General features: G+C 35.6%; 1 protein-coding gene across 1 annotated transcript in view; it reads right to left on the reverse strand.

Annotated features, from left to right (window-relative positions):
* Window positions 1-15,010: 15,010 nt before the first annotated feature.
* The window catches only part of Bet3 (blocked early in transport 3), a 28,143-nt gene continuing 26,534 nt past the window's right edge, over window positions 15,011-16,619 (reverse strand). Inside the window, exon 4 of the mRNA XM_083141880.1 lies at window positions 15,011-15,381. Coding sequence (XP_082998006.1) covers window positions 15,262-15,381 — 120 coding nt within the window. The 3' untranslated portion in view covers window positions 15,011-15,261. The remainder of the gene's footprint in view (window positions 15,382-16,619) is intronic.

The raw sequence follows: 16,619 nt of genomic DNA on the forward strand, positions 1-16,619 counted from the left end.
CCGAATTTGTCCCTGCATAAAATGAATCCGGGGCTAAAATCAATGGATACCTGGGGTTTGATCACATCACCTCCAAAATGGCCGAGATAGAGAGAATGTGTGGGACCCTACCCCCACATCCCCTAAATGTGCCTAAATGCCTAAATGGTGCTGTATTTTTGCCCCAAATTAGCAATATTATTAACCCTTATTCATTGGCAAACAAGTTTATTATTAATATAACGCTTTGGTATAAGGTATTTCATGGCACTCCTCAATATACTATTGGTAAATAAAAATAATACATGTATGCTATTTAACATATTCATACATTTATAGTGCTGTGTAGTGCTATTCAGTGACACTGTGTGAAATATTTAATTAATTTAATTTGCATGTAATCATCATTATCGAACTCTGTGTTCTGAAACTAAAATCAAACTACAAAATGAACAGTAGAGGGACAGGCTAATCATCAATCAATCATAAAAGGTTTGAAAAGTTGTCATCACTGTTTTAATATCAACTTGAGTAGTTGTAATAGAGATGGGCCAATACCGATAGAGTTCCGATATAAAATTTACTGATACCGATATTCTACTGATCCAATATATAATTTCAAATGGTTGAAGAACCTGCATTGATGATTCACCTCCTTAATAAATGCATGTTTCGAGGTGACTGCAGTGCAAAAGAAGTTCCATATTTAGACATTTACCTTTTTAAAAAGTAGGTAGGGCATTGGGATTATCCATAAAAATTATAACAAAATGGTAGAACTTTGCCTAAATTATAAGATATTTATAGATATATTGGATCAATAAAACAATTAGTAATTTTACTGGTAAACTGATGCACCGATATCCCTATATATTGGCTGATACTGATAATTACCAATTAATCTGTCCATCCCTAAGTTGTCTTAACATACTGAAAGTGTTGAAAATTTTGTTTGGACCAATCTGCATTCTGGCATTCAACCCCTTGTTGAGGACCACTTCCATTCTTTTTCCAGTAAGTTTTGACAATTGCTTTGTGTGCTGCAAGATATTCTAATATTTTAGTAAGTATGTAATAATTTGTACTTACTTACACCTGTCTCATGAAGTTTTCATTATTTTTCTGCAATATGCTATTGGATGATGATGTTTTTCTCTGGAAAATGCTGGCATTGTTTTGAGTGTATAATATGAATTCAGGAGTGAACCCATTCACCCATTCATCAACATAATGGGAAATGTTTTGCATTGGAACTATATCCTATCAAGCTGCCAGAGTTGTGTTTAAAAATACTTTTAATTTTATATGAGATCATTTAATTGCAAGTTCCATTTCCTTCACACAAAAAAACAATGTAAAGTAGGCATTTTGCATAATTTCCAGGATATTTAGACTCCACTTGTAATTTTCCTGGACTCCACAAAGTACACAGTCTCCGGAAAAATATTTGGGAGTATTAGTCACTAAATTCCAACCGATACCACTGGTATTGGCTAATAACAATTGCCTCAACTCTACTTTTAAATAATCAATTTTGTTATGAATGATTAGTTTCTCATTTTCTATGTAATTAAAAAAAAGTTATTATTGTGCTTGCTTGGGCCATAATCTACATTACTGATGGTACAGTGTGCTAAGAACTTCATTTAGCTGTTTTCAGTTTGAAAGTCAACGGTTTGGAATTCATGGGAGGAAGAATTAATATTTCAAACCAACATTGATTGAATTTTGTGAAATGTATGTACTGATTATATTGTACAGTACAATACTCTTTATTATTTGCATTTGTTGCAAGGTATATACTGCACCATCTTATGTGTTGTTGAGTTTCAGTTGTATAATATAATATCTCTACCGTGTATGAATCTCAATAATCTTGCATAATTGCTGAATATGCAGTGGCAGTTTCTATGAAGGCTAGTGATAGACTGAGATAGGCTGAAAAGTCAGAATTCAGTGCACTAATATGGACAGTTAACACACTGCATGTACATGTTGAATAAAGTTTTCAACAGTTGCAAATAACACTGAGGAACAAATTAAAACTTTTTGTTTTGCCGCTGGATGAAAATAGGTGATCTTTAATAAATCGGGTGCGCTGATTTCAAAAATCATAACAAAAATGCTGTATCACGTACCATTTCTGGCGGAAACCATTTTGAAAAATTTTCACCACATATTGAAAGAAGGGTAAAATATAGAATTTTGCTCTAAACCTTAATGTGGTAGTGTGATTTTTAGTAATACATTAGGTTCATAGAAAACCAAATATGATTGTAAATGATGTAGTTACGACATGCACTAAAATTTGCAGTTGCAGTAAAATAGTAAATAATAAAGTAAACAGTAAAAGTAATGCACCATCAAATCGTATTTTTCTGTCTGATTCCCGCTTATAGCAGGCGTGTTGAACATATGAGACTGTGTTCCAGCAGTAATCCGCTAGTAAACTGTGAGACGATCTGCCTTTATAACGTGTTTCCATTTCTGTGATTTGTTGGTGAAAGAGCTCGCCCTGCTCGTCACTCACTGCACCCAGATTAGAGGGGGAAAGTCTAAATGGGAACACAGAAAGTGTATCTTGAGAGGCATATTGTATCCCATTTCTTTGTATGTTGCCAACATACGTTCTACAAGTTCAGAATAATTGTGAGCCCTATGGTTTCCAAGGAAATTGCGACACACACCCTTGAACGCACCCCATGCTGCTTTCTCACATTCACTTAACAGTTCTTCAAAATTGGGATTACCTCCCTGATTTGTGGGCCAACAAAAATCCCTTCATTTATTTTAGAATCTCTTACACCAGAAAATTTGATTCGTAAGTACTCAAACCCTTTTCCTTCTTTGTTCATGGCCTTCACAAAGTTCTTCATTAACCCCAACTTGATGTGCATTGGGGGAATAACACATTCTTGGCATCGAGAAGAGGTTTGTGAGAGACACTTTTTTCTCCAGGTGTGTAACACACTCTGAGAGGCCGGTTTAGTTTTGTAATGCATGTCCTTTGCTCTGTTGTCCCATGGTCAGAGGAAACAACAGAATTTCGTGAAACGTGATTGCATCCCCTTCAGATCAGCACAGATTTTTCACTGGTGTTTGTCGTAGCTAACACTTGTGAGAATGAAAGCAATGGTTTCATATGTGTCCTTCATTTCACTCGCATGAGCAACTGACACTGAAGTTTTCTCATTTCCATTCTGCAGGAGGACCACCTTCAAGCTAGTTTTTCACGCATCGATGAACAACATTCATTCGTCTGATTTATAGTTTTCTCTCAACTCCTGCATTAATCCAGTGACACTGTTGCAGTATACCAGGGACCCATTCATAGAATGCATCACCTTGCCTCTTTAACAAGTACTATTCTCTACTCTTATTTTATCGGGTAACAAAATAAACAACAATATTTGCCCTTTTTGTTGTTGTTACAATGCTTTCTTCATATTATGCAGGGGAAACAGCCACACGTGTTCTCTTGATGAATCCTTGTATATCATATGGCGAAAAAAAAGCTTTGTTACGTTTATTTCAATTTCGTGTTATTTCAAAAACTAGACGTGGTGGAGAAAAAAGAACATCATTTTCGTGTTCAGCAAGTCAAAAAACATAGAAATAGGTTGTTTTCCGGTCGCGGCAAATTTCATTGTTCCTCAGTGTAATTAGAGTCAAACTTGATGATCGAGTGTGAACAGAAGCTGGAGTTCCGAAGATGAGTAGACAAAAGTGTTGAATTAATGAGTGATGTGATGGAGAGAAAACTTACTAATTCTGATCTTTTCATCTGATTCTTATATACTATACACTAGTCCTTAATAGGAGATAAAATTCCATTTTCAGCATGAATAAAGTAAAAGAATTGTTGAAAATTCTATTTGTGTTATAAATATCCTTAATATTATGCCATAGTACAAAGATGCTTTTCAATTTGAACTACTTTTATTTTACTTCATTTGCTTCCCCATGGTCTCCGTAGCCTCTACAAGTTTCAGCACAATAAATTTTATTTATTTGAAGAAATGGGCACAAGATTTAAAATTATTACAACAAAACAGAGCTTCAGAAACACATGCCTTACTTTTTTTCTTAAACTACATTGCATTAAAGCTGACAAAACTATGTATGTTGAAAGTTATTGGTTTTGATATGTCCCTTTCACCTGATATTCTTGCATCTAATCAGTTTTGTCAAAACCTTAAAAAGAAATACCAGTGGTGATAATATAGGGATACCAAAGCACTTTCAGTTAAATCTGTAGTACGAGTAATCAGCTTTCTTTGATGGACAAAAATGTTCATTTTTAAAAATTATTTCCAGAAAACTTTGAATGAACTGAAACTCTGTTCACCTAAAGAAGGTCTGCAAGTGTAACTATAGCATCTGTGATTTTTACATACGAACAATCAAACTATGTTTCAATGTGCTGAGTAGATTAATTATGTATCCAGGTAAAAGCAACTTGGGCATCCTATTTGTGGAGGAGAATACCCTCCTAATTTTAAGTTCTTTGATTTTTTGGTTTTTCTGCATTTTACGTTTTCTCATACTGACCCCCTTAAAAAAGCAACTTCAAATTGAGATTCATTGTATTTATTTTATATACACTCCTGTTCAGATCAAGTGGCACATGTTTTTAACTATCGTTCATCACTTCATCTGAACAAGTGTATATCGGGTGGGCATAATTAAGGTTGCCCTACTGAGAGCTCTCCTCGAAGCATTGGGTTGTGCTGAAACTTGGTAGAGGCTGTGGAGACCATGGGGAAGTGAATGTTAACGTAAAAATAAAAAATAGTTGAAATTTTCACCACCAGGCCAGGTTGAAATGTGCTGTACAATTCTGGTGCACGGTGAACATCATCATGGGAAAAGTTTCATGTGCCCATTGATCACACTTGTCGTATGCTTCCTAGGGGTTGTTTGCATTGATAGGGTGAAATTGAGCACTGCTGAACCAACATAAACTCAAATTACTGGTTGTTACTTGAGTGCCACATTTCAACCTGGTGGTGAAAATTTGAACTACTTTTTTTTTTTTTTTTTTTTCCTTGGTCTTCGTAGCCTTTACATCAAGTTTCAGCACAATAAATTTCTTCGACCTGGCTCCAGAGGGCTCTAAGTAGGGCAACTTTAATTGTGGCCAGCCACCCAGCACAAAGGACAACTCTGAATAAAAGTTTTATGTCATTCATTAGGTGACAGAAATAAAATTGATGCATTCGAGCTCGTGTGTGTTGATTTTTCCTACAGTAAGTAATCAATAGAATTATTAAACTTCTCATAAAAATAACAATGATTCGCAGATATGTTGATTCTGATACATTATTGGGAGGATGTTTGGAAGAAAATGAAACATTGAAACATACGGCTGTCACAGCCCTAATCAATTATGGGTGATATACTAATGCTAGCTAGTCTGATGATGGTAATAAATGTGATATTGTAACGTTACTCAGCATGCTGTATGTAATGTATGTACTGTGTATCTTTCTTTGTGATATTTTGTTCTTGTATTAAAGAATTGCTCAAATAAAGCATTTCTACAAAAAAACAATGTGCTTTATTTATCTAATATAACATAGAGTTTTGTGGTGGAAGTTTAGTATTGGACATGACACAGATTAAATTCCCAATAATTTTACTGATCCTAATCTGTATTTTTACAAGTATCCTGCAATTATCTGAAAGATTATGCCATTTGTGATCATTTTTCTTTATAGGGTCAATCCATATCAAGTGGTACAACATGGTTGCTTAACCATTTTTAAAAAAGTTTATTTTTTGTGTAGTGTGAGCCTCATATGTTGACAGTTCAGAACCACTGTTGTTTTATTTTTACTATCACCAATTTGAAGATGGTGGGCATTTTTTTATTTTCTCCATTCGTAAGCATCAGAGGCAACTTTTTTTCTCAGCTCTGGTAAGTCCTATGACAATGAGACAAAATCTGTGATATTAAGCACATTATAGGCTACAATTATATTTGTGTGTAATTTTCTAAATATTATTCCTTCATAATAAATTTTAAGGTCAAAATTGTGTATCCTAGTCACTCAAAATAACATTTTCGGACATTTCTTTTAGGGGGAAGGCAGTTTGTTTAACACTTGAATTTTTTTGTGCAAGTACCTGTGTACCAATAGTGTGTGTCAAAATTATTTGAAGCTTGAGACTTTAATCCTTATTTTTCTACAGGGTCATAAACATGTACTTTTTGTTAAAAATTTCCAAGTTCAGGGTTAAATACCTCTGGTGGACAGTTGTTTAAAAATCTGTAATTTGTACAAAATACATTACTCTATGATAAGTAACTTCAGTAAAAATTTTGAGTTTGATGTTCAATTGGTTTAAGAGATACAAAACTTGTGAAAATTTCAATATTTTGCATTAAATATGGTATGCCTAATTTCATTTCTTATTAACATTTTGTGTTAAATTCTGCAAACTGTAATTTGGAATGGCAATCAACAACATTACAATCCTGAAAGGGATCTGCAATGAAGTATATATACGAGGGCATGCTGAAAAGTAAAGCTTCCTAGGTTTTAATTTTTTTTTTGTTACCTTGTAAATGCATTTTGTATTTTGAGCAACCATACATTGCACTTATAAGACTTTCCCACTTCTCCATTGAAGATTTCAAACTTCTATCGCCTGGGGGATGCATGCTGAACTATAGCGAGGAAAATGGCAGCATGTAACCATGCAATGTCTGTGGAGCGCCTGAATTAGCATGCGGTGATCGAGTTTCTAACCACAGAAAATGTGCTACAAATTGACATTCATCTGAGACTGATGGAATTTTATGGGGATGAATGCATAGACATCAGTACTGTGCGATCTTGGGCTTTTCATGCTCATAAAGAAAACCCCAGCTGAAGAACTCTCAGGGTATGTGAGAAAATGGAGTGGAAGGCTGTGAACTGCAACTGATGGAGGTCATCGGAATCGTGTTCAGCTGGGGTTTTCTTTATGAGCATGAAAAGCCCAAGATCACACAGTACTGATGTCTACGCATTTATCTCCATAAAATGAATTCAGTCTCGGATGAATGTCAATTTGTAGCACATTGTCTGCAGTTAGAAACTCTATCATGGCACGCTACTTTAGGCACTCCACCGACATTGCATGGTTACTGGAAAATGGAAGTTTTTTTCTTTTAGCAAAATTCCGTTTCATCACTCCCTTCTTCATTTTCTCATTCAGATTCACTGACACTGCTTTCAGAGGTCAACAATTGCAACTTGGGCTTCCTGATGGAGTAGTGGTAACATTATTGTTTTATCATCAAGGGGTGCCTGGTTCGATACCCAGTGGAAGCACATTGCATAGTGGTTCGGATCCCATTTTAAACCGTAACTCAAGTCCAGATTAGCTTATATACGCATAAAGTGGACTTAAAACTTCAAACAAGTGCAATGTTCATATAACGCATATTTGGTTTTTGAGCCACATTTCGGTTTTCTATTATGCACAAACTATATCACACAACAGCAGACAACTTTTCCTACATCAAACTTATATTCTCTTTCTTCTTCCTCCTCTTCTGCTACTGCTTTTGCTTTTACTACAGCTGCCACAATCTCACGTAACGTGATTGTTATATTCTCAGTGTCTGAGGCATATATACAGGGTAAGTCAAAATCATGGACCCGATTTCAGACATTTATTCTGTGAAATATAATAAACAAATGTTATTGTGAGACGTGCTAAGAAAGGTAAACTGTTTTTTTCAAACAAATCCCAAGTAGGTGGTACGGAAATGCCGTTGCACACTAATCACAGACTTGTTCACATCATAATCAAGCACACAGAAAGATCTGTTCTCCAGTCAACACCATTTTCCTCCTCGCTGCTGACTCCTAGCGGTAGAAAGTGGAAACACTGCGTGGAAACTAAACTTTGAAAGTTAACCTTTCGAAGCGCATGTCTCACAATAACGTATGTTTATTAGATTTCAGAGACTAAATTTCTGTAATCGGGTCAATCATTTTGACTTACCCTGTATACACCATCCGCAGTTGAATCTACAGGGTGGGTGAGGAGTAACTAGGTGTTGAAAATTTGCTGTAATTTTCGTAATATATAAGTAATCTCAATGAAAATTTCGGTACATATACATTATGGAATAAGATTACATATGTGCCAACTCAGAATTCAATGTAGGCACCGCATCCACCAGCTTCCTCAAACAAACGGGGATGAAATCCATGTTGTTCTGTAGATTTTTTTTAAAAAAATTCCAAATCCATGCCTCCAATTGTTTCACAATGCAGGTTTTGTCTTGTACACTTCCCCCTTTGCTCAGCCCCACAAGAAAGCAAAGTCACAGGGTGTGAGGTGTGGACTTCTGGCAGGCAATTTGTGAGGTCCTCGTCGTTCCAGCTAACGTCCAGGAAAATTGTGGTTCAATCCAGGCCCGTACGGTAAGTGCAAAGTGTGGCAGCGTGCCGCCTTGCATGAAGACAGGCTCACCAAGGTTTCCCCAGAGAGATACGATGGCCCAAACATACCCTTGTCAGGTAGCATTCGCCATTCATGGTGTCATGCAGAAAATATGGACCTATAACCCAAACATCATAATATTGTGAAATTCGTATGCACGTACGTATGTAATCCTATTCCATAATGTATATGTACAGATAATTTCAATGAGATTGCTTAAATATTACAAAAACTACAGCAAATTTTCAGTGTCTAATTACTTCTCACCCACCCTGTAGTCAAAGCAACACAAAGTGTATATATACGCCTTCCGCATTGCAACATCACATCCACACTTAAGGGGTTAATGAAGGTACTCATGCTCATCATGGAAAGTTTGCCATTTAATATGATTTTTAGAATACAAATTTTGTTATCAATAAATTTTATATTGACACTTTATTGGTATCGGTTAGAATTTAGTATTGACGCAGCCTATTAAACTCTGTTTAGGGAATTATAATTTATTTTTCATTCAACAAGGAATCTAATCTGTGCAACAACTTATACATTATCATAACTTGATAGAAGTATTTCTTGCAAATACGGCCTCCCCGATGGTGCAGTGGTAGCATCGTTGCCTTGTCATCAAAGGGTCGCAGGTTCGATACCCGGTGGAGGCACATAGTGGTTCGGATCCCACTTTAAACCATAGGTCCAGTCCCGATTAGCCTTACTGTGCATAAACTGGACTTACACCAATTCAATCAATTTCTTGTAAATAAGGTGACTATTTTTCTCTCTCGCTTTGGAAATAACTAGTATCACATATTTGTAGTGAATACAAAATCATCATTAAAATGCAAAAGCAGTATGTTTCAATTTCAAATTTAGCATAAAATGAAATTGTTGATATGGCCAACAAAAACACTTGTATGACTCTCTTGAATTCATTGCAGAAAAGGAAAATGTCCATCATAACATCCTTTTAAACAATTCAGGAATCTCTCGGACTTCTACTTACCTGATCCTTGAAATCACAGTTAAGAGATTTGCATATAGTGTAAAAAAAATGAAAAATCCTCAGTAAACCTCTTAGTATGAAATAGTGAAAAAAAAATCATGATTTTAAATTAGAAGATATTCTCAATAGTATTTTTGGAGGAAAGCTCTTTTTAAATGGTCCATAATTTTGCTATTACTTCGACATGTTGAAATATAAATATGACCCTCCAACTTGACCATACTGACCCACAAAAATGTGTCGTTTCAGTAATACAAAGACGTTATTTCTTTTAGAGAATTCAGTTTGAACCAGAAATGAGTTACGTTATTTTATGTAGTTCCGAAGTGCTAGTCTTGCAAAAGACTTTTACTTACAATTTTCTTTTGGATTTCCATCAGTGATGACATATACAGTGTTGCCTTGTATAACAAACATTCATTCGAGCCAGAAAATGTCCCACATTACGAACATCCGAATATCATCACACATGATTAACCCCTCAGTACACTTCATTCGCAGGTGCTTGGGGTACTGTACTTTATACACAAGCAGTGACTGGGCTACAAGTCATGTAAAAAAAAAAAAAAAAACTATTACAAATGCACTAAAAGGAAGACAGGCCAAAATGTTCAAAGCTGAAATAGCAATGAACGAATAACTGGTGCATGAAACCAGTTTGATGCATAGTATTGTTACCAGCCAGAAATCTATCAGGAAAAAACTGTCAGCAGCAAACTGTATTGTATGGACTGTATTTTCTGTTCGTGTTTTTTATATTCCCTGTGTTTTTCGATGTTTTTGTGATTGTGGATGGGGCTTGGGAATTGATTAAAATTTATTCCTTTAGTGAACCATGGGAAACAATGTTCCACATAATGAACGGTGTCATGGAACAAATTGTGTTCGTTATTATGTGAGGCACCACTGTATTGTAATATGAGGATTGCAGTACCTAATTTCATATTTCTATGTATTCATTTTTCCATCAAAAATTAAATATCCATGATCTATCCCATATATACAGAGTGATCACAAAGTGGGCATACCCCCTTTTATTTTCGACAATACGATGGTTATTGCTGAATGGTTGATGAGTCTGGAACATCGATATGGAGACCGTCATTTTAGTAGCACAGCCGAATTCTGGCAAACTTTCCTGGGCAAGAGGTTCTGAAGATTACCCAGCTCTCTTAACCTAACTTCCAAGAAGTCCCGACCTAATCTCTGGATGTTCATCACTGACAGTCTGAAATAACTGGTATCACACAACACAAGTGTTATGAACAGCTGTGAAAGATGCTTTCACGTACATGGCCCCACATTATTCTCGGCATAACATCTGCCAGAAGATGGCACAGAATCTGGCTGTGCTATGAAGATGACAGTCTCCATACTGATGATCTAGACTCTTAAAGTATCAGGTATGTGTCCATATCAAACATTTAACCAAAACCATCGTAGTGTGAAAAATGAAGAGGAGTCAGATACACCCACTTTGTGACCACTCTATACAATGATGTAGGTACTGTTTGTAAGCTTCAGGTTATTGTATTACCATTTGTAATAGGTGGACTGTGAGCTTTCTTATCATTTAGTTGAATGTCATGGTTTGGAACTTGGGCCTTTCTCTGCAAAGATTTTTTTTTCTAAATTTACACATACCACTCCATACAAATGGGTGATCAGGGAAGCGAATCCTTTGAGCTTGTGAGAAGGTATAGCAGGTACGAGTCAGGGGGTGCTCGTTGCTATGTGAAGTACATATGCGTTACGTCATCTGGGAGGATCGGGTTTGATGGTGCTCGTTGTTATGTGCAGTAAGTTTGTGCGGGTTACATTTAGCTACTAACACGTCGCAAAAATCCGAACAAGCAGGTTGTTGATTTTGTAGCGTTCGATTTATTTTTATTGTATTTTTGTACTTGTAGACTGCAATCATGTCTAATTGTGCTGTAGCAAGCTATGAAAACTATAACCAGAAAACTAAAGGAACTGACATAAAATATCATAGATTTCCAGTCGATAATTGCGTAAGTAAACAGTGGATTCATGCTTGTAGACGAAATGTAAAAAATGCAAGTGTGCAGTGCCAATTATTGTGAAGAAGACTATGTGCGAGATCTAAAAGCAGAATTTCTGTATTTTCCACCAAAGAACGTGCTGAAGCCAACTGCAGTGCCATCGCTAAAATTACACCCAATTTAAGAAATTTACCTACTTTAGTACCAAAAAATCGAGGAAGACGTGCCCTAAACAAGCTAAAGAGACTATGCTGTTAGAAAAGAGAAAAATATATAGACGAAGATATATACACAAACTGCAAGCAATGTTTCGTAGTTGGAAAACATATTCGATCGTTTACAAAGGAGAAACACACGTCTGCATTCAGAAGCAAATAAATTAAAGATTACAAACAACCTCTATCAACCTGCTTTAACTAAATAAAGAAGTTCAAAATCTAAAACGTAACCTAACCGACATTACCACAAGAAAAGTCATCAATATCTTGAAAATGTGTTCAACTATTGCGAAGTACGTAGTGAGCCTAACTGATTTGTTATGTACATTTTATGTAAGTCGGATTTATAATTACTAACAAATTCATTTATTTAACACAAACCGATGTTGATTGTGATTTGTATGTTCACATTTTGAAAAAACGTTGTCGAAAATGTGCATTTAGAAGATCGCGTACTAACTTCCACGCTATTGGAAATCAAATTAACTTAGTACATCTTCAATTCGAGTTACATAGAGTTGTATGCACGATGGTAAATATTGCATGAGTGAATATTACATCTATCCTTGAAATTTTTGCAACTTTGTTCAATTTTGGTATTTCACAAATATATTGTGAATAATTTTGTACCCTTGTACTCAATATAAACCAATGGATGTTACATTATTTCTTTATAGTACATTTCTGTCAAAAAGACAAGATCTAAGATTAGTGTAATGCAAGTTACTTCGTTAATGTACAAATGTGTGTCGCATGTGTTGTATAACAAATGTGTTATACAACTCAGACACACATGGAAATGGAAATGGAAAATCTGCGGACGAAGTCCTTTAACGAATAATGATTCGTACAGTTGCACGGTCAATGATTGTGAGTTCATGTAACTTTTCTCCTTTATTGTTTAATTAAACTAAGATATTTTCATCGATATTCTCAAAGCGTTTCATTTACCGTGTGATCATAAATCTATTTCTATAGGCTTGAATTAGTAGGTTAAGACATTTAAGTTTGATGTTCCTAGTACTCATCAAGTATTTCGAGTAGGTTAAGTTAGTTAAATTAGTACTTGTACACTTTGGCTCGTCTTCTGCACGCGTGTGTATGTAAAGTTCTTAATACGAAAAACTAGAACTATGACAACGATAATTTGCAGCCAAATTTGAACCAGAGAAATTAAAAATATCTGCAAATTACAAACTGAAATTGCATTTTCAAAGTCTGAAACTACTATCTTACAAACTATTTCGTCATTCTTCCTCCACATAAAACTTTCCAAAAAATTTTTGCATGTGGAACTTTCATCCGTACGTAAATTAATGTGCAGTAAATAAATGAAATGAATATGAAGAAGGTTGGGAATTCTTTCGAATTTATTGTATAGTGCTTCTTTCACTTGCTAATTTCAAAAATAAAGTTAGAATGGTAAAGATTGGATTTTAAGTATATCAGTATAATTTTAATACTTTCTGATGTTATGTAAAATTTGAAATGTTCCTGGAAATGATTGCAACGTTCTGAATGAATAAGAAGGAAATAATTCAGTCAGAAAACTAAATATTAGGCTTTTGCACTGCGTTGTGTTAAATGTTGTAAGTAGATTATACCGGACTACTATCGGATTAAAAATTACGGATATTCAAGTTTGGACTCCAATTAAAAGTTAATCAGTAGAACCACATAAAACGAGTTACATCAAAATTCAGCATATTCAATTCTGTGTCAATCTATAGTTACCAATTTATTTTTGATTATGCCTTCTATTTTTATCATCGTGAGAACAAAATAGGATTATTTTTTAGTTTGGCAAACTATCGCTCTCTTTGAGATTCTATAAATAAAGAACGGGTGTTTTTTTTATTTATAGATTATATATTATATAATTTATTTATTTATTATCCAAACTCTAATATCCATAATTTATAATCCGATAGTACTCCTGTGACGTTCTGTGAGGCCCATAGTACCTCGGAGGCCTCTGTCGATCTCCTTGGCGTAGTGGTTAGCACATGACACTTCGACGCCAGGGGTCCCGGATTCAAATCTAATCGGGTAAGACATTGATTTGTTCTTAATGAGAAAATTGAGAATTTAGTAAATGTGATAGTATATGTGAAAACAAATATTGATTGATTGATTTGCTTCATTTTACTTCGCTTCTTGTGCCACTTTTGGCTAATTTGCAAAGATAGGGATGAGTGATGAAATGATGAATGAACACTTACAAACATCCATGACCAAGCCAGGATTCAAACCCAAACCTCTGGCGTTGAAGTGCGATGTGCTAACCACTACGGCAAGGAGGCCTGCTTGTGGAAACAAAGAAAGAGATCGAAAGGGGGGGGGGGGGGACTACCTCTTATGGGTTTTCCTTTCATATTTAAAAAAGACAGAAAAGCAAAAATAAACCAAATCTGTCAATCAATTCTTTCTTTGTAACTATTTCACTATACAATTCTTCTTTAGCATGCAACGTTTCTTATTAAAATCATAATACGAATTATGAAATGATGAAATCTGAAATTCTAATGAGAACACGGACAACCTTCTTTGTAATATGTCGATCAGGTTTCAGAAACATGAATTTTTACAATACTTTTGCATGTGCAATTTTCCCTCTTTTAAAAGTAGCATGTTTTAATTATGTTACTAATCATTAAAGGAATACCTCAATACCATCCCGAAGTATGATAGCTAATTAAATGTAAATCAAAGTAATGAAATGCTTTTCCTCTCTGAAACTCGCATAGAAGTGATAGCGGCCGTTTGCTTCGGCCAAGCCCCGAACGAACATAACCGAAGGGGCACCGAGCATAACCGATCCTCCCACATGACGTCACGTGCTCGTGCATGATCGGCAATTTTCGGATGGCGCTACCTTATATATTAAATTACCTTGGGTACGAGTGTGTCCCTTTGTGTGAATTATAAAGAACAGGACCTGGTCGCCAGTTAGTGCCAGTGGAAAGGTATATACAAGAGCCATATCAGCTACCCTACTCTCTATGTCTTCATCATTCAACTGCACCCATAGTTTGAGAACCAAGGGAAAATACAGTAATTTTGAGAACTCTTACAGTTACGAATCGTGCAGTATATTATTTTGTTGATGCTGTTAATTCTCTTGCTACATCCCTAATTGTGGCCGTTCCTTCCAGTTCCCCCACTCTTTCATGCAAATACACATAAAAACTTGCTCAATTCCTGAGAGCATTCATTCATATCAAAATCTGAGTGCACATTCCCTTTTGGGCAGGTGCTCATTTTGTGAGCACGTCCTGAGCATATTTATTCACGCATTTATTCATAGTATGGTAGGAAGTTAAATTTCAGTAATTATTAATAAGAAAACACCTTCTTTTTTGGATATCAAAACTCATACATGTAATTTATTCTTCCATAAACAGGTATTAAAATAAAACATTTACAATACTTCAACAAAAAAGGAAAGAAAAAACATAACCAGGCTGTTACAGAAAAGAGTACTGCACAATATTATTGCATATTGCTCAAAGTAATCTAATAGTTCGAGATCGATGAATATACATGTATGCATAAATACACCATTAAGAAATACAGTTGCAAATAGATAACAAAATTGCAGGTTTGTGTACAGTTAGTCTTCCCCTGCAGGAATAGCATCTTCTAATCGTTTTATAAATTTCACTCTCAATTCTGTCACATTATCGCCTTTCAGGTGATCTTGAATGAACCACGATGTAACATCCATTTGTACCTAAAATGAAGAGACACCATGTTAAGTACATAATATATTTTGTTGCACACAAAAATGCTTTAGTTATATTTTTTCCCAATGAACTAACTAACTCACTCTCTAGCCTTCTTAAACCCGAAGTTTTATGGCTGCAGCAACACAGGCCTTCCATCTGCCCCTATCCTGAACAAGATCTATACACTCTTTTCCATCCCTACCAATTAACTGAGGAATTAATTAATTTTATTTGTTTTAATATTTGTGTTTTGCGTGAGCGACTCAGTTGGATTTTAAGGTGTCATATTTGTTGTTCTTATGTCTTTCTTTTGGGTTCCTACATAGCCAAATGGTATGGGTGGTCCCAAATTTGATTCCTGGTGGGAGTCCCCAAAATTCAGTGTTGACCCAGGAGTGCAAGAAAAACTGGGGAGTTACTTGAAAAGACGAAGCAGCAGGCTCTGTTCTTGAAAGCCAGAAAAAGTGGTGATGGGACTCGATGACCCGACCATGCATCACTCAATGAAGAAAAAAGTTTGTCAAACCTTGTCACTTACTTTCTTTTTCTTACTGGTGCCTTCTTGCACTTTCTAAAAGTGAATTGGCTTTATTGCTGGGTAAGGCTTAGCTTTTGCTGAACTACCACTTAACCTTTTTCATACTTTTGGGTTTTATAAAACTTAATTGATTGATTTGCTTTATTTTACTTCGCTTCTTGTGCCACTTTTTAATTAATTTGCAAACATGGGGACGAGTGATGAAATTGATGAATGGACACTCACAAACATCCATGCCCAGGCTGGGATTCGAACCTGGAATGCTTGGCGTCGTAGCACGATGTCCTAACCACTCCACCACAGGGGCCGGCAGCTACTCTTGATGTAATGTAATACTTTCGTAGGTACATGCAAGGGAAAACAAGTTTTTGTGTACCCCTGCAACTTCCCAGCAACTTTTTTTTGGCTACAATTTTGCCCTGAACCTGACAGCGTGACGAGGACAGTTCACAACAATGTTCTACACCCTGCTGCGACTAAGCCACAACAGGGTTTCTTGAAGCAGCAAGAAGCCAAATTAGTCATTATTTTCCAAGTACCCTCCATAAGGGCATTGCAGAAATGACAAATGGAGTTCCCCCTAGCCAGAATATGTATTGCTTCTAACTACAAATGGAAAGAATGAACCTAAAAGTTGAAATAAAGAGTGTACATGTTTTCCCCATATTCAGTTGTTTTAAATTGAAGGGCTTGGGTGTAAAGCAT

This window comes from Lepisma saccharinum, chromosome 20, assembly GCF_977018435.1.
Source record: "Lepisma saccharinum chromosome 20, izLepSacc3.1, whole genome shotgun sequence".
Classification (NCBI taxonomy): Eukaryota; Metazoa; Arthropoda; class Insecta; order Zygentoma; family Lepismatidae; genus Lepisma; species Lepisma saccharinum.